General features: G+C 39.0%; 1 protein-coding gene across 13 annotated transcripts in view; it reads right to left on the bottom strand.

The window, feature by feature from the left end:
- GPHN (gephyrin) overlaps window positions 1–20,306 on the bottom strand; it is a 316,516-nt gene that overhangs the window by 179,314 nt on the left and 116,896 nt on the right. For all 13 annotated transcript variants that reach the window (XM_030040768.2, XM_030040830.2, XM_030040792.2 and 10 more), the window contains one exon: window positions 8,858–8,915. In XM_030040768.2, coding sequence (XP_029896628.1) covers window positions 8,858–8,915 — 58 coding nt within the window. The remainder of the gene's footprint in view (window positions 1–8,857; window positions 8,916–20,306) is intronic.

Genomic DNA, 20,306 nt, shown 5'->3' with positions numbered 1-20,306 from the left:
TAAATATCTGTAGAACCTGAAGGGTTTTTTTAAAAAAAACCCAACAGATCTCCTTTTTTCCTATATATATACTACCAGTATTCATCTATTTTGACAATTATAAAAAGAAAGATTTTTCAGAAATCTATTTACCAGAAGATCATACTGTAGATCTCCCTCAGACTCAGTCAAGGCCCTAACCAATTATGACATTATTATTTATGATAGGACAACATTACATTTCCTTCATAGATCTCAAAAAAGAGGTCACCAAAATACATTCTCATAGGGTAAATATAATAAAAAAAACTTAACGTAACAGGTCATATGGAAAACGATTAGGGCTTTTATATAAACAGGATTTACTTATATACTTACCAAAATCTATTTGCTGCTTAATGAAGCTGAGCTATGTTTTCTCCTCTCATTCAGGCTAAGTGAGATCCCATTTAAGAACTGACTTTTCTAGTGAGAACGGAAGGCACTGAAAACATTGCCCAGTATACCAGCTTTGATAAAAAGCACAAGAACTGTGTTAGAGCAAGTAAGAAGATGCCCCAAGACCTAATTAGGTTTCAGGTGATGACTGGAACAGAGATATGTATTTAGCAAAAATGGAAAATGAAAGCAAGCCAGGAGGAAGTCAGAGAAAATTGGTTACTATGGCCACAGAGAGAAGCAGAGATATTTTTTATGCTGGAAAACAACAAGATATTTGAAATCTCTTGTTTGTTTCTAATGTATTTAGTGAAGAAAGATTTAATAGACAAACAGGAGTGTGGTAATAAAAAATCTGATACACATTACGCTCCTATCTTAAGGGCAAAAGCACTGAGAATGCTTAAATGTTGGGTAATAAGAATGGCTTGAAAGATCAAGAATACACTTGTTTGTCTTGTAAATTAACTTTCAGCTATTTTTCTTTTTTCATCCTACTTCCCTCTTTGCAGGAGAACTACACAACTATTTTGTTTGCTTTGGAAAGTAAATAATAATATTACTAAAATGATTTTTGTCATTGGCATGGCATTTCAACTTATATGGATGCACTATCTTCCTACCCTTCCCTTCCCCAGGCTGCAATATTCCATGATCCGCAAAACATAGGCTAAACTTCTTTTGGATGTTCATAAGACCAAATTTCACAATAAAATATAAAACGCATTAGTTTAAATCCTTCTCACATTAAAACAGGAATTAATAACAATGCTTCAGCATCTTCTATATTCAAGACAGCTTGTAAGAGGAAGGTAGCTTGACGAGGTGGTCTCCTCTGTCATTTCTGGAGCCATGCAGTCTCCGAGGCCACAGAGCCTATGAAACATAAGATGGAAGACAGCAGGAAAACAAGAAGTGATAATTCCTATTTTCATATGGAAAGTTAGTGAGTATACTATTTCATCCAGAGCATCTAGGCATTTGATGTCCTTGCCAGGAAAGCAGAGGAATGCTTGCGATACACTCAGCAGTCCTAATAGTGATCAGAGTTTGATCACTGACAGATGTAAAGAAATTTGGGCCACCCCCAGATACTTGCTAGTGTCTCTTCCAAATCAAAAAAAGTTAAATCGGCCTCTTCAGTGCCAGATGCCAAAAGGAGCGGATGCTCATCTTCCCCCGCCCACGCTGCTTGGCTTACATCATGCACAGCTCTCAAAACAGTACAGAAGCAGCAAGGCAGAGAGGAAAACTGGAGTATGTCTGTAATACTGGTAATGACAAGCAACTGCCTGGGCCTAAAAGAAATCCCATCAAATGCCAGGGAACATCCACAAGGGCAGGGCTGAATCCTGTTGTCCAATAATCAGGGAACAGCAATACAGATGCTTTGGATGTCTCTCATTTTACATTCTTTTTGTACAGATGGTTTTTTGGTTGAGAGGTCTGTGACTGCAGTGAGTATCCATCACCCACAGAAGATGAGAGAAACAGATGAAAAGCCCCTTCAGTGTGTACCCCCTAAGGAGTTTCTATACAAAAACTTGAGATAGCAATAGCTATAGTATGGAGAACTGTCATGTCCCTCAAGCAAAAAGAGTCTCAAACCTATCAGAGCAGAAACAATCCAAGAGTCAAAACCGATATCCACAACAACTACTGGCTTCATAGGTGGGAAAAAAAAGATCCCACAACAGAAAAGGCATTCTTATGAAACACTTATATTTCGCTGGTGTGAGAGTGTGCCTGGACAGTGGTTCAGGCTTGCACAGCCAAGCTTGGCACCAAAAACCTAGATTCTAAGCCAGAAGCCTGTGTAATACAGACTGTGCTTTCCAGAAAAAGGGGAAAAATCAGTTTTAGAAGAAACAAAACTAACTTAAAACAACAAAAGACTAGTGAGAAGAAAAACTGACCTAACACAACAGATAATGAAATCACAGTCAACTAGAAGCAATATCATATCATACAATTTAATATAATATAATCAGCTGTTGACAAGAACTAAAAGAACAAAGCACAAATGCACGCCATGGGTGGAGAAAGAGCTAAGAGCACATTATCAGTACTGCAAGGGGTGTAAATTTCTAGCTAAGTGACTCTATATATGTGCTTATAGCATGAATGCATACACAGGGACAAAGAAAAGTAGTTCTCTGTTTCATGTAATGTTTTTCATGATTTTGTCACATTATCTCACACACAAACCTTTCATTCTCTCCAGCATGGAAACAACAAAACTCTGCAAGATCATTTAAGGATTAATACAGCAAGTAAAAACACTAAGTTCTTTCTGTCATCTAAACAATGTAATCTACATTTTTTGTGAGTCATATGTAGCTTGAAAAAGAATACTAATCAGTGATTGACTCTGCTAATGCAGGATTTAGAAATTAACTTCTGAAGAAATCTGTGTGTACATCAGGTAAACCTTAATTACAGGGAAATATGATGAGATGTAAGATTTTTCTAGCGTAACACATCCCACTTCTCAATTGTCCTAGCTGAATTCATGGCCATAAAAAAAGTCTCCTTTATGGAAACCTGAGAACCAAGTAGGAGATGCAAATCTGGAAGTTTATCAGGGATTTCATAACTAAATTAAGATCTCAGAATAGTGTCTATTTTTTGTTACTGGTCGGGACACTTGCAAATGCTTTTAGAAACCTTCTTTTCCTGGCCACAGGAGCACAATGAAACTGTTTACTGGAGGGTTAGACTCTGAAAGCATGTTAAGAGTTAAAAACATGACATGCTAAAAAAAGCATGTCAGTTTTAGCCAGTACACAGTCCAGCATGACTAGTAATCTAATCACGGAAGAACATGGGACCATCACACATTGCCTTTAAATCTTTTTCAACTTCTATCTGTAAGCTTTGGAGTCTATGGGGACACTACTTGTTAATACTCATTAGACATTCAATTGATAATATCCTTTTATGTCATGCTACTCAGTAAGAGGTCTTGTGCCATGAGTTAGTAATTCTAATCTGAGAGGTAGAAGAAGGAAAACATTGGCAGAAAAACTGAGAACCAGAATTGTCCTTCCTGCAAGGTAAATAGTAAAGATTCTTGGTGATTTACCTTTCTCAGTAATGGGATTGGTGGGAGTGCACACTTCAAACAGCTTGAGCCTCTCCAAAAAAACTCTTATTCTGAAAGGTCACTGGAGGGAAATCTATTTTTTGTTTGTGCTGGATCCAGATACACAGAGCAATAACCTCAGCATTATCACCAAGTTGTGATGACTCCCATCATAAACCTTGGAGAAACCTGTTGTGGAGACCCTCGGCAAATGCTGATACACTTAGCAGATGAACACCAATACCATGATGAAATAAAGCAGATCCAGAAGTCCTGTGCAAAACTGGGATGACAGCACATCTCTTTGTTTATGCAATGCATTGTTGATTCTGTAGAAGATGCAAGAAATATTTAAATGCCCTACTGCCTACTATCAAGATACGAAGCCAGTTTTGTGAAGTCTGAATATTTTGAATCACTATTCTGTTCTTATGGACTATCCACCACAGTACTAATGATTACCTTTCTTTCATTCATGTTTTTTTGATACAGGATCATAAACTGCCACTTGTTGACAAATTGCTACTTATTTTTTCCACACGTTGATAAACATGAAAATGCTTTGAAGGATCAAGGCCAGTATCTCTTGGCTGCACACAGAGGTTGCATGAGTTTCATCAGCTACTCCTACCAGCATAAAGAACAGATTCTGGCATACAGTATTATGTAGGTATATAATGCCACAAGGTCTACAAACCAGATGATCTCCAAGAAAGTGTCCGAATAAACTGATTTTATTTGTAATCATTTCAAAGATGCATATTTTTGAAGGCAGAGAGTCCAGCTTTGCTCTGAAATGCAGCTCACTGCTCACTTTGCTCCTAAGATGTTCCTAAATACAACTGTGTGGAAAAGTTAAAATCTCATTAATGCCTCAGTCATCTAGAGCAACTGACCTCTAAGAAGATAGTGTTCCTCATTTCCCTTCTGGCTACCTCCCTCTCTCCAACATTTTTTGTAATTTTCTGCTCTTGGATCTTTATCACTGTAGTCTGTTGCCTCACAGACTGAAGACAATCTGAAGAGTGTGTTTCAGCTACTCACGAAAAGGATTTTCATATATTACACTATTAAGGGAACACATACTTCTAAAGAAAAAAAAAAGAGTGCTATCCTATCATTATTCAGGGGAAAAGGTCTTTAGTCTTAAATGTAGCCTTTAATACCTGATGCACATGTGCTTTCATTTAAAGACCAAGTATAGAAGAATTACGAGTGTTCTTTGAGGAGCAAAAAGTATGTCTCTGTGTGAAAGGGTGGATAATGGAACTAAAAAAAATTCCCATCTTCCTCCAGACCTGCTTTACATCTAAATTTACAAATCTACAACCAGTACTAAGAAAAATTTCTAATAAGATTTCTTAAAATTAACTACCAGAGGAGGTAACCATTTAACCTTGTTCTCTACACTGGAATATCTGTCTTGTACCACCCGTATTACAATAATGAAATACAATGGCAAGGTCTTTCTTGTGCATATTACTTTTATCAATTGAACACCTGCTGCCAAATTCATTTCTGGTCTTGAGATGATGAGATGCATGTATATGCCTACATGAAAAGCATATGGGGAAGCACTTAAAAAACCCCCCAAAACAATTAAATTCCTTTCTGCTGTTGCCTTGAAAATCATAGCAAACCAAGTATTTTTTTTAGAAATCTGTTAATGAATGGTCTTTTCATTCACCAAGTCTTCCTCTAGAATAACAATTCTTTACAACATCATGTATTTCCTTTGTAATGACAGAATGCTGCAATCAAAAAGAGCATCTCTCATGGTATTATAAACCATAAGATGCTACTGTTGACATATAAAACTCTCTACAGGCACATCACACCAACTTTCCCGCATCAGTAATAGTCATTAATTGCTCTTTACACTTGAGGCAAACTCCACATTGTAAACAAAATTGTATTTTGTCATGAATGTCATTAACTAAAAATAAAGAAATGTTAAGTTTGCTGCTATTCTTTTTCTCTCAAATGCAACTACTTTCATTTCCAACCAGAAGATGTTCTTCAAAACCGGTGTTGCCTGATATGCTCACCAGTCCCTACGTACACGAAATTATTTGGCTTAGAAGACCTCTCCTTTAGGCACAACATACTACTACAGTGGATGAGGAGCAAGGCTGAAATCTGCCAATGCATTTTTGCAAGTTTGAAAAGCTCCTTGCTTACAGGATGAATAATTCTGATGAGAATAGAACTCTAGAAAAAGTCAAAACAGCGACATTTTCTGAGAAATATGCTGTAATTCCTATATTTACTGTCTTCATCAGTTCCTGCAGTATTTTAAAACCAGCAGGTACTGGAAATGAAGTGCCATTGCTTTAACTGGTGTAGAGAAATTACAGGAATACAGATGGCAGTACATCCATTTAGGCATTCACTCAGGTTTTCCCCCTCTGAAAGCTTCTCTTATTGATGCATTGGTCCTGCATCAATAAGAGAAGAAGATCCGGTGATAGAAGACATTTCTACCTTCTACAAAAGCTTTCAGGGGGGAAACCTGTGCTGGTATCTTCATATGGTTACCTGTCGAGCACTCTCACTTTGGGAACCTAAGCACCTATGAAAAAAATCTAGGGAAGGTAAGTTACATCACACTCAATTTCAGACCGATACAGATGCTGAGGAATGGTAGTGGTGATTGGTTCCACACCATTGTTCCTAACCTTGGTAAGGTGCATGAGGGTAGTTAGGGTACATGCTATCACTTCTGCCATAAATACTCTTAATTCATATACCTATAAGCACTCCAGACACTACTTAATTTTGGTAAGCAGGATGCACTGCTTTGATTACACCCAACACTGACCATATACACTCATTCAAAGAAATAGACATATATGTTCAGGCAATATTCTAGATATGTAAACTATATATGATCTCACAGTACATATATACACATAGTAAAATCACACTCACATGCAAGGATAAATATGTTCTAAACACTCCAGAATGGAAACATTATAAACACATGTTAAAATTTGCTGAGTATTGCAATATAGACAAATAAATTCTCATATATATACTAGTAATTTAAAAAATAATGTGTATAATCATTTAGAAACATGCATTTCATTAATCTTCTAAAGATACTTTTCCACTGACAGGTATATTAAGGCTTACAGAGTTTTTCCTCTTCCAAAAACTCAGAGATACAGTCTCTGCTTACAATGGTGTTCTACCTAAGATGTAATTACGTGAATTAACAAAATCAATACATCTGTTTTCCTCAAATTATTTTGAGCTGTAAAAGAGGTTAATCTACCACCTTTTCTAGAATATATGGAAACGCTGTCAAAGAGACTTCTTGTTTGTCATACTAATTATTGCTCTCTGCCTGATGAAGTACCCTCCTTTGCCATTTAAGCAAGTAGTTTACTTTGTAAGGACTATCAGAAAACATGAATATTCCAACTCCTGTGAATATAATTCATCAACCTGCCAAGTTAAATCATATATTAAAAACAGAGCTATTCTTCTTGCATATTTCATCAAATTAAACCCCTTAATATTTCATGTTTAAATAAGGGAGGGATAGTTGTGAGGCAAAATAACTGAACCATTGTGCATGGAAGAAGATTGTCCTCTCTAGAAGTAACATTCCAATAATCTCATTTGCTTTCTCTTTTATTTCCTCCTCTCTCCTTTTTCTACTCAAATCTGCTTGGAGAACCTTTCAGAAGTTAAGAATCCCCCTATATTTACTGCAAGGATACTCAGTCTCCCTGTTTGCCAGCTACTATTCAAAATACATATATACAAAAGAATACTTTTCCATATTTGATACAGATTTGTCCATTATACTTGCTGCTAGTGTGCCTTAGCATCTTCCAGTAGTGCTTTATTTCATGTGAATAACACCTATTGTATTACAGCTTGAGAAGTTAAATCATTTAAGGTGTGAGAGGTGGGCTGACTTCAGTCACAACCTAAAAAACCCATTACCTGAACGAGACAAGACAGCTACCAGAAACAAGTTAAGGAGGTGATTTTTTCCTAACACTTTAAATAGCTCTGACTTAGAACAATACAATCCTCCCTCCACACTTACATGAGTAACCCATCCTTTGCTGTTTCCTAGCATCTCAAGCATTTAAACACCAGCTGAGGAAGAAAGAGCTGAAAAATCAGAACAGGCCTCCTTGGTGGGGGCAGGGGGAAACACATTCCTGTGGCTACTGATCTTGCCTAATACAGTAAATTCCTAAAAATAAAATTACTTCTTATTTCCCAGCATTCCATTTTTCTTTGTTCACTGAACTCAGTTTGCACAAAGAAGCCAGAAATACCAGCTTCCTTTTCTCCATCTTCAACATTAGCAAAATGTCAGTGGGTTTGGATTTCTTACATTAAAGGAGAAAGATTATGGCTTAGGGTTTTTGTCAGTTTTGTTTCTATAGTTTTGGTGCAGTTCTCTGAACATCATGAAAACATTACATAACACTAATAAGTTTTGAAAAACTTCTTTCTTTCTTTCTAATACCAAAGTTTAAATATTGGATCTATCCTAATAAATCCTCACAACTTCAGACACTGCAAAGTCATGTCTAGATCAGATGATTATGCAACCACTTCCCTTTACTAGATTTTAAACTACTCTTGACTCTGTTTGCACAACTGAAAATGAGTATATGAAACAGCACAATGGGTTAAGTAATCACAATGAGCAAGCAATATGTCAGACTGATTGACTACCAATCAAATAAAGAACCAGCTACACACACCATGCTACCCGATCTAGGCCAAATTCCCACCTAGTACCCATCTTTTCCTCCACTGAAGAACAAAATTGACACAAATTGCTGCAGCACTTTCCATGAATGGACTCAGCTAAAGTGATTTTTGTTATAATGCACATTGCATTGGAGGTAAACTTCAGTATTTATTGTTGTCACTCCCCAAAACCAAAGAGCTTTTAATGATTTTGAGTACCAATGACTTCATACTATCCCCTTCTTAAGACAGATAATATTGAAAAAAAAGAATGTGCTTATGATCTCAAAAGCAAAAGGACACTACATTTAATCTTTTTTTGTTATGAAAATATAACTCAATGTTCACAGTAGTCCTGCATCTGTCTTCAGGTAACAAAACAGAAATATGTTGAATTACACAAGTTTTTGGCATTGAACAAACCATACTGAAGTCAACTTAAGCTGAAGGTAAACTGTACTTATAAAAATAACAAAAATTATATTTTAGATGCCTAAATATGCATCTAATAACTTTATTTTAGACACTTTCTCCCCCATGATACACTTCAAAGCAAGAATTACATAAATGTAGCATTTATGTAATTCTCTAAGCAAAGAAATTCAGTGTTGAAAGGCAGTAATACTGTACCTTGATTTCTTCTATTTCATCTGGCACTATCTTGTATGCAGATATAGTCCCACCCAACCTGAAATCAGGAGAAGAAAAATATTCTCTGAAATCAGAAGAAAAATGTTCTCAAAATCAGTAACACAAAGCACAGCATGTTAACAGTGTCATGACTTGTTCCAAAACACAAATATCCCTCCTACCAATTTAGAGATAAACCCTACCAAGCCCCAAAACAACAGCAAAAAACCTCCTTTCCTTTCTTTATCTAAAGAAAAATCTTCATGTGATTAGTGTAAAGATTAGAAACAAATTGTCTTTCACGAGCCTGAAAGATAAGAATTAGGTCAACCAAGCAGAATTAGCATCACCAGGATATTATTCTTTACATTAACGCCGATCAGTTATCATATTCTATGATTTCTTGTTTGTTGTCTAAGTCGTATGGATGAGTTTAAATATTTGAAGCCTGATGTGCTTTGTGCTCAGTATTTCACTAAGCTGCTATACAGTCTCAAATGCATCCAGATGCAATTCTAGAAACTGAAATTTTTTAAGTAGACGTGCATGTACAGACCTCACAAACCACACAGACTCTATGGCTTCCATGTTTGAAAAGTCTCTGGAGTTCATGATTGGTAATAAAAAGTGGGTGATGTGGAATAGTTGGCACTGATGTAGAAAAATAGGGGGGGGGTTGTTCTACATCGATCTTACTGAACTTACTTGTCTACATCCTGCAAAAGTTTATGGTAAAGAATAGTTCACATACTGAAGATGCATGAATAGCATCTACTGTAAATGGTGGTAAATATTACATTTTCCCCAGACACATGGAGACATGGGTTCTTTTACTTCATGAAGCAGTATCATTGATAGTGACAATTCAGACCTAAAAATATGACTGCACTAATGACCTCCCTGCTGGCTCTGCACAGTAACACTAGTCATTTTCTGGGTCCTACAGAAATGGAAATCACGTAAGAAACTATTTATTATAAAGAAGTAGACAGCTATCAAATGTGTTATTTGTATTATCTCCCTATCATTGGAATTTTTCCTTCCAATTGTCAGCATTTCTACACAGATGTATTTCCTTATATTCAGTCTTGAAATTATTACATATTGTTTACTCAACCTAAAAAGGGGAGGAGAGAGTAACACAGAAAATACATTAAGATTTTCCCCATAAGTCCTGCCTTTCCATCTCTCTACAAGTAAGTCACTCTCAGAAGTGAATGGTTTGACGGCTTTAAACAGATGAAGTCTACATAGAAGTGAAGTCTGAAGTCCATCACTGCTCCAAGTAATATCAAGTACGATTTCTGAGGGAGAGACAAGGTCCAGACATTACAGCATTCAAATTCATCATGAAAAATTAAGAGTGTAGCAATTGCTCTCTCCTATTTCCTCTACAACTTCCATTGCTGCTAATCATCAATGGAGTTGACAGTTTGAGAACTGAAACTTTTTTTTGCCAGTGCAAGTACAAACATGAGCTTTTATTCTTCACTACACCTGACCTTTGTTCAAATAGTGTTTCCAGGGATAGCTACGAGAAAGGTTTTAACATCATGACGAAGGATTGCTTCATAATACCATCACAAGGTATGGCTCAGATCAGTGCATGTTATTGCACATGACCAGTCGTATTGCTCCTGGAATGAGGTCCATAAGAAAATATTTTTTATTTAGTTCTTTCAGATCCATTCCTGTCCGCACTCCGGAGTACCGAAAAAACAGCTAACTTCATTGATTTTTCTAACCTCCAGCAGAAGGGGAGGACAGAGCCTCTGCTGACAGCACTCCACCAGCAGGGAACTCCACCTGGTAGATTTCCTTACTGGCCACCCTCAGCACAACTATTACACACTTCCTTGGAATACATCAGAAAAAAAATTTAAGAAACAAAATAATTGACTCAGTAAACTCATCTGGCTTGCTTAAACCATTAACTAGCATCATTTTCTGCAAATACTTCTGCAAAGTTTTGTGTCAAGAGTTTAACATACTCTGAATCTGCCAAGTTGCAGTCCAAATGGTAGCACGTTTTAAGATAAAATGTCAGTTACCACAATTCCACCTTTTGGAAAGATATATTAAAAGTTATGTTAATGTTTAAATAAACAATCCCTCACCTCTAGCTCCATCTCACCATATCTATCTTAATAAATTTTCAATCCTACACTGACATATTTAGCTTGAAAATCCAGACTACATACATGAATAATAACAAATTTGAAACTGAAAGAAGCAGAGACACATAAATATCCAATTCTATAAATGCCTCAGAGCTGAAATGAAGTTTTTAAGGAAGTCTATACTTTCTTTATTTCAGAACATTAGAATTCACTCCATCTTATAACTCCAGGAAGAGAGATCCACCACAACAGATTTCCAGTTAAATCTGGTACTACAGAGGATATAATAAAGACATCTGACTTTGTGTATGAAGTTTGCTTGTGAGTTTCACAGAAGTTTAAAGGCATCACACACACTGGAAGGATCCAGTTAACACAGCCTGAACTCTTCTGCTGGCCATAAGTATGACATATGTGAGGAACAGAATTTTTGTTTTTACTATATAATAATGTAGCTATGAGAAAAATGGATTTAAGCTGCCTATTTGGTAGCCTGTGACTAGTGAACAATAACATATAAATAGATTTTAAGAACAGTCTGCTTTTCTTCTGGCAAAATGTCTTGATTAGCTGCAATGTCACGCACAAAATATTATGCCATACAATTCACTCGCCAAACAAACTTAAGAGGCAGAACCAATTGTGAAACATGCTGCATACTCTTCATTCAAAAATCATAAATCCCAGTTCATTCCAACCATGGTAAACACTCTGAAAATAAATTTGAAAGCACTTAGCTTGGTGTTATCAAATGGCTATTACAAATCTCCCACAGCCAGGTAAGTCCGCAGTGTAAGGGACTACACAATGTCTCACACACACACACACACACACACAAGTTATGGGGAAAAACAAAAACAATCTGATGAATGGTAAGAAAGAACAGCAAAATCAAGGCAAACTGAAAAATCAATGTATTAATTGGTATGTCCAACCTAAGGAAAACTATATTTCAAGTATTTCTCTGAATTACATTTAAGTGTCACTATCAATCGTGACATGTCTGCAAGTTTACTTGTTATTTTTCAAATCCTTGATTTGATCACTGACCCTGAAAGAACAGAGACCAGACAATTACACACACAATGAGATTTCAGCTACAGGATGATACACAGTCTGTGACAGAGGACTTGCACACGGCATGCATCTTCCATTTTCTTGGGAGCAACCTCTCTCTGCAGGTAGTTTTGTTAGAACATTTTACAGTAACTTTTTTTATCACAGTGTTTCAAGAAGCAATTACCCTGTGATCAGGACCAGCTAGCATGAGTACACATTAAACACTGTGGGCTTTGTACACTAGAATATAATGCAGCAAAGAACATGTTAGAAGGGCCAGAATTCAGTTCACCAGGGACCCAATTTTTGTGCAGATTCACTCTTCATCTTTCATACATTTTAGTTTTATTATAGATTTTATTACATTTTTCTCCAGTTGAACAACACAACATCCAGCATCCTACAATATAAATGGCATTTTCTCTCAGAACCAATACACAACCAAGAGCAAAGCTAAATATACAGCCAACTACTCCCAGTGAGCTGAAAAGACAGTCACAAACTTCATCTCTAGATACCTAATGTGCAAAGTCTTTGTCTCCCAAACTGCAGCATTTTCATACTACAGCAAGTCACATTATTTAATAGCAAAATTATTTTAAATACTAGTTATCTTAAATTTTTCACATGTGTATATATAACAGATAATCTCTGAAAGGTCCCACAATTTATATTCAAATTTCGATAGACATCAGTCTCATCAGGTCTGTATCATACCCAGCATGTAATACAGACACCCCCGTTCTCTAATCCCTTTGCAGAAGAGAGGTGAAATTATTCCTAGATGTAGAAATTAGAGCTGACACAATAAAAACGAAGAACCACACCTTATACTGGGCTAAACTGGTGAACGTCTTTGATGAGAGAATCAGAAAAGATAGCATAGAAATTCCATCGAAATAATTAGGAAATAATAAATCTCATATAACTATTTGCATAGGAGTTTGTGAAAGAATAGAAACTTCGTGTCTTTTATAGGCAAACTATTTTAGGAAAAAAGTGCAACTCAGGTTGACACATAATGCATACGCTGGGTTTGCAGGAAGTTCAAAAAAAGGATTCACGAGAATGTGGAAAGCAAGGTTTCTATAGCAACCTAAGAAATTAGCAAAATATAGGAAATAAACCAAAGTGAGGCCAATACAGTTGTATTGGAACAGATGGAAGCTTTACTATTTCACAAATTAAAGCAGAATATCACTGAAGAGGGAAAACCTGAACTTCATCCAAGTTAAGGAGAGTTAAAAACCAGGAAGAACTGTGCTCAAATGGAGGCAAGAAACAATGAACCACAGCCCAAATGGGAAGAGAACTTGAGAAGATAAAAATTAGAGAGAAATAAATTACAACTGTTATAACAATAAACTATTCATTATTTTAGTAAGTTACCCTTTTATGACCTGTTTGCTGTATGTTTCAATTTGTTATCTAAACCAGAAATTTAATTTCTCATTTTTAAAACATTTGTTCTGGGTATAAGGTTAAAATTATCACAGTGTTATTTTCCATGTAGTTGCAAGTTGGACTTCTGACTGGTTTTCCCCTGTGCCCCTGTATATATGCATGTGCTGATGGACTCCCTGGGTTATTATTGCATAGCTACATCATGTGCAAGGCACTTGTGCACTTGGACTGAATCAATACTGGTTGGCTTTTATAATTTGAATTCTGACCAAAGATATGAACATAGTCTTTGTATACAGTTCCACATTCTGTGACTGCCATAAGAAGCTGAGCTATTGATTCATCCGTTAACTTAATAAATGAGTCATACTGAATGCAATGAAGTCAATTTTCTAAAAATAGCTCGTAGCCAGCTTGGCTGCTGTCATCTGCTGAAGTTCTCCAATGCCACTTTAATTAACATTAATCTTTCTTCAGATGGATCGCTGTCTAAATGATATCAAGTTGTCACTAAACTCCCAGTGAAACTCTGCTTCATCTTTAAATGAAAGAAAAACTCAAAATCCTCTGCTCAACTTTTTTTTTTTTCCCAGTTCTATCTCATAAATATATGTCAGCCACCACCAGAATACTCTACCTTTTGACTGATTTATAAACCAAGCAGAATATTCAAGAGAGACTGTGCTCGTGAGCAGATCAAATGACTAGGAGCCAGACTGGCTATTTCCAATTCTAAGGGCACGTTCATTTTATGCCAGGCTAATGAATGAATACATGTTACGATACTACTCCTGCCAGAGCAAACTGACCAAGACAGCATTTTTAGCTTACTTAACCGGGCTAGCTTAATGTTGACTCATGAGACATCAGCAAATCACCTTGCCTTGGATCCTCACATACAGCCAAAACTTCACAGAGTATTCCAGGGAAAGAGGTAGCCGAATTGCATTTCAAAGCAACTTCCTGTAAGAGCGTATATTAAAAGCAGACACAAAGCTACTTTAACTGATACTAGTTTCTACTGACCTTTAAGAAACTGTTAAAGCACCCTGAAGGGAGGTAGTAAGAAGACAGGCTATTTTGGGCTCACTTCCTACACAACAGAACACTGGCAGCTAGAGCAAGCTGGACTGCAGCTCCTATCGCTGGCTGCATGCCAGCAACGAATTGTGGAAAACAACTTGCAAAGTGCTTTGTGACCACAGTTTTACTTACTCTAAGGTGTAGAATTATGTGATGAAGATCCACCCCATGTTTTTTGTTTTGTTTCTGTCGTGGTTTCAGCCCAGCCGGTAACAAAGGTCCACGCAGCCGCCTGCTCACTCCTCCCGCCCCCCTCCGGTGGGATGGGAAGGAGAATCAGAAAGGAGAAAAGAAAAAAAAAAACCGGAAACCTCGAGAGTTGAAATAAGGGCAGTTTACTGGGACAACACAAAAAGAGAAGTTACAACAACAACAACGGTACTAATAAAAGAATATACAAAACGAGCGATGCACAGGGCAACTGCTCACCACCCGGGACCCGACGCTCCGCCACTTCCCCCACGGAAAGTCGACAGAGCTGCCCCAGCCCGCTCCCCATTTCTATACTGAGCATGATGTCACATGGTATGGAATAGCTCCTCCGCTAGCTCAGGTCAGCTGTCCCGGCTGTGCCCCCCCCCCGCCCGACCTCCCAAGTTCCTGTAAAAATTAACTCTGTCGCAGCTGAACCCAGGACAGTTTCTCTTTGCTTTTTTTAATGGATTCAATAATTAGATCCTTGACAACTTACTTCCCCCACCATCAATCTTAGGCTAACTTTGACAGGAATACTCAAAAATCTCACAGAAATAAAATGATTGCAGACATGCCCTCTATCAGTTCATGTCTCTCATGAACGACGACTCTGGGATTAAGACATCAAAATTACAGGATTCTCCTTCTGCCTCACCATGTCCCAAAGATCTATTGTGCACACAAAAAATAAAGAGGGAGGGGGGGGACGAAAATAAAATTAATGCAATGTTTTAAAATGTTTAGTCCCTACCTTATTACTGTTTCAAGAGTAACAAAAGTATAAGAACACATTTTTCACTGCTTTCTGGCTTTTTTTTCTAAACCGAAAAAACGAACTACATAAAAACATTATTTTTATGGAGGAAAAATAATGTTATTTTTCTCGTTCACCCTTCAAAGCTTTTTTTTTTTTTTTACTTTACTACAGGAAAAGCAGGAATAAAGTAGAAGAGGCTAACTTTTCAGGCACCTTCAGCAGGAAAATACAGTCGCCACAACAATCTGTTATTGGGAAATAATGCAACAAGGATCTTTGTCCTCAACATTATGTCAGAAACCAGGGACAAGGTCATATGTATGACATTTGGCAATCACATGACCAGGAGCCACTCTCATAGAATCATAGGAGAGGCGTTGTCTTCACAGAAGAGGTGCTCCATCCCTCTGATCATCTTCATGGCCCTCCTCCACACTCACTCCAACAGCTCCACGTCCTTCTTATGCTGAGGGCCCCAGAGCTGAACACAGTCCTCCAGCTGGGGTCTCAGGAGAGTGGTGCGGAGGGGGAGGATCACCTCCCTCAACCTGCTAGCTGCACTTCTTTTGATGCAGCCCAGAACGTGATTGGCTTTCTGGGCTGCAAGCGCACATTGCTGGCTCATATTCAGGTTTTTGTCCACTAATACCCCCAAGTCCTTCTGCTCAGGGCTGCTCTCAATCCACTCATTGCCCAGCCTGTTGTATTTGTGCTTGGGATTGCTGCGACCCATTTGCAGGACCTTGCTCTTGGCCTTGTTGAACCTCATGAGGTTTGTACGGGCCCACCTCTCAAGCCTGTCGAGGTCCCTCTGGATGGCATCCCTTCCCTCCAGCGTGTCGACCGCACCACTGAGCTTGGGGTCATCAGCACCCTTTCTGAGGGTGCGTTCAATCCCACTGTCCATGTCACCAACAAAGATGTTAAACAGTGCTGGTCCCAATACCGACCCCTGTGGAACGCCACTCATCACTGCTCTCCACTTGGACATCAAGCTGTTGACCGCAACTCTTTGAGTGCGACCACCCAGCCAATTCCTTATCCACCCAGTGGCCCATCCGTCAAATCCATGTCTCTCTGATGTAGAGACAAGGATGTCGTGCAGGACAGTGTCAAACGCTTTGCACAAGTCCAGGTAGATGACATCTGTTGCTCTTCCCTTATCCACCAATGCTGTAACCCTGTCATAGAAGGCCACCACATTTCTCAGGCACGATTTGCCCTTGGTGAAGCCATGTTGACTGTCACCAATCACCTCCTTATTTTCCATGGGCCTTAGCATAGTTTCCAGGAGGATCCGCTCCATGATCTTGCCGGGCACAGAGGTAAGACTGACTGGCCTGTAGTTCCCCAGGCCTTCCTTTTTTCCCTTGTTAATAATGGGAGTTATGTTTCCCCTTTTCCAGTCAGTGGGAACTTCCCTGAACTGCCATGACTTCTCAAGTATGATGGATAATGGCTTGGCCACTTCATCTGCCAGTTCCCTCAGGACCTGCGGATGCACCTCATCAGGTCCCATGGACTTGTGCACCTTTGGGTTCCTTAGATGGTCTTGAACCTGATCTTCTCCTACAATGACCAGTTCTTCATTCTCCCAGTCCCTGCCTTTGCCTTCTGCAACTTGGGCAAATCCCAGTCTGATCCCAGGCTGCTCAGATAATTTCTCTGTATTCCTCCCAGGCTACCTGCCCTTGCTTCCACCCTCTGTAGGCTTCATTTTGTGTTTGAGTTTGTCCAGGAGCTCCTTGTTCGTCCACACAGGCCTCCTGGCATTTTTGCCTGACTTCCTCTTTGTTGGGATGCATCGCTCCTGAGCTTGGAGGAGGTGACCCTTGAATTTTAACCGGCTTTCTTGGGCCCCTCTTCCCTCCAGGGCTGTATCCCATGGTACTCTACCAAGCAGATTCCTGAAGAGGCCAAAATCTGCTCTCCTGAAGCGCAGGGTAGCAAGCTTGCTGTGCGCCCTCCTCGCTACCCTAAGGATCTTGGACTCCACCATTTCATGGTCACTGCAGCCAAGGCTGCCCTTGAGCTTCACATTCCCCACCAGCCCCTCCTGTTGGTGAGAGCAAAGTCCAGCATAGCACCTCTCCTCGTTGGCTCCTCTATCACTTGGAGAAGGAAGTTGTCATCAACGCATTCCAGGAACCTCCTGGATTGTTTATGCCCTGTCGTGTGGTCCCTCCAACAGGTATCGGGGTGGTTGAAGTCCCCCATGAGGACCAGGGCTTGTGAATGTGAGGCTGCTCCTATCTGTCTATAGAGGGCCTCATCCTCTCGGTCTTGCTGGTTGCGTGGCCTGTAGCAGACCCCCACCACAATATCACCTGTCCGTGCCCTCCCTTTAATCCTTACCCGTAGGCTCTCGGTCCGCTCCTCATCCATCCCCAGGCAGAGCTCCATGCACTCCAGCTGGTCATTGACATAGAGGGCAACACCCCCTCCTCGTCTCCCCTGCCTGTCCTTCCTAAAGAGCCTGTATCCTTCCATTCCAACACTCCAGTCATAGGAGTCATCCTACCAGGTCTTCGTGATGCCAATAAGATCATAGCCCTGCAGGCGTGCGCATGTCTCTAACTCTTCTCGTTTATTCCCCATGCTACGTGTATTTGCATAGAGGCATTTAATTTGGGCCCCTGATGAATGTGACTTACTGGCTAGAGTGGCTAGAATTCCTTTGTGCTGCTGTTCAGGTGCTCTCCAGCTGACCCATGATCCCTCTCCAGGCTCCGGGCATCTATTGCTGGCACTGGCATCAAACTGGTAGGAGTGGGATGGATTGAGGTTCGCCTCCATGGTAACTTTAGTTTAAAGCCCTCTTCACCAGCTTGGCAAGCCTATGACTAAAGATGCTCTTCCCCTTCTCTGACAGATGGACCCCTTTTAGCAGAATGATTGATTTAATTTGGGGGGGGGGGGGGGGGGGCGGGAATTGGCATTGGTATGACATAAAGTATATAAACTTAAAAGACACCTCTATATAGTTATCAAAAGCCACATCAGTTCAGGACTCAGCGTAGTTTTCTAGGGGGTATCTTTGGTTTAACTCAGTGCATGGGGCACACCTATATATGACAGTTTGGGGTATTATTGCTGCCAGCCAAAAGACAGATCTATAGACTGCCACCTCTTGAAAATGTTTATCAGCTTACTTATTGCCTAATAAAGACACAGAAGGGCAGCTGGGAAGGCAACATGCCTGCAGGCACTGGCCCCCAAAAGAAACAAAATGGATGAAGAGGATGCTAAAACACATGGACTTTTCAGTGGTGCAATGTTACTACTTTTTACTCACAACATGAAGAGAGGTAGGAAAAAGTAGGAGGAATGCTGAACTTCCATGACAGAGCAAAAACTATTTAAGTTTCAATTTTCACTAAACAAATTCATTAATAATTGTTCAGAAGTCTTATCATTAATAATAGTATGCTTCACAGCAAGGGTATGAAGCATGTAGACAGCAAACATTTTAAGACCTTTGAATAGAATGAAATTAAATACAAGCAGTATGGATATTTATAACTTCAAAATTCTTTTAGGACTTTAGCATTTAACTGTGTCAGACAATGTAGCATGCAGAACAAACACTACACCAAATATTTCATGGTTTGCAATAGCCTAGTTCCACCGGATTGTAACAAACGAGAGAGGCACTGCATCTGAAATGGGCTGAGAATAAAATACCGAAGACTAATTCTGCACTCAGAATTTTCATTACAGATTCAAAATTTTATTTCTAATTAAAACTGACTTTTAAAGTCTTCCCAAATGCCAGCAGAATCTGAAAACAATCTTGCCATGTGGATCAACAGCAAAAAGCCCACTTCTGTGCGGGATGCACAGTGTGTTTATAGCGCAGAGGAATGATTGTACTCTGCTCCATCTGATTGGTAATCTAACTATGGAAATCATACATTAAATCAAAGAGACAGAAATGTCAGCTAAATTTAAGTAAAAATGTGTTCAGTGACTTTGAAAGTTCCCACCAGGGCATCAGATGCTTGACCAGCCAGCTCATTAAACAACATGAGCAAGATTTGAAATTTCCTGAGAGAAAAAATATGCAGAAGCAGACAAAAATCATTATCACGAAAACAGTCAAATTCTCACCATTTAGACAAAGAAATGTGTATTTAATATCCATGTTGGGATTTAGTTGGTAGACTGAGGACTTCAAAATACTGTATGAAGAGAAGTATTTATAGTAAGGGCCAAGACAATAATAAATGTTTATCTTACTTTGTCCTATAGGAAATACTATGGTAGGGCAAAGTAGGTACTTGCATTTTTTCCAGCTAGTGTAGGAGAGATACAGAGCATTTGCATATATATTCCTAGCAATTGCCCGTCACAAAATCCTCACCCATCTCAAGTGAAAGCAAAATTTTGGGGTGCCTGAGAGTGACCTTTTGCCTACCTTGGAAGGCACTGCAAATTAAAGGATTTAGGCAATATGATAAGGATTGCAGTGGTCTGCCTAGAAAGGAAAGATTCCACTGGTAAATTACCATAACAACTTGTAGAAACCTATACAGGTGGATAAAACTATTTTTGCTGATGCTCTATCATTTCAGTTGAGCTCTGTTTACTTCTATCCAAATGTAAAAGAGAGACCATCTGAATCAAATGTTAAGAAAAAGAAGATTCCTCCTAGGAGAATAAGTTGACCCACAGCTAGTAGAAACAGTAAGGCTTATTTTTTTATAAATTAACACTGGCCAGCTCCCCCACAGACTTTTAGTATCCAACAAAAGATGGATTTAAAAATTATGGCCTTCCAACATGAACGCTTCAGTTTTTTACCGTGTATATGCTTCTCACACCCCACTAC

Source organism: Aquila chrysaetos, chromosome 2 (genome assembly GCF_900496995.4).
Source record: "Aquila chrysaetos chrysaetos chromosome 2, bAquChr1.4, whole genome shotgun sequence".
Taxonomy (NCBI): Eukaryota; Metazoa; Chordata; class Aves; order Accipitriformes; family Accipitridae; genus Aquila; species Aquila chrysaetos.
This window is presented reverse-complemented; position numbering and strand designations above follow the sequence as displayed.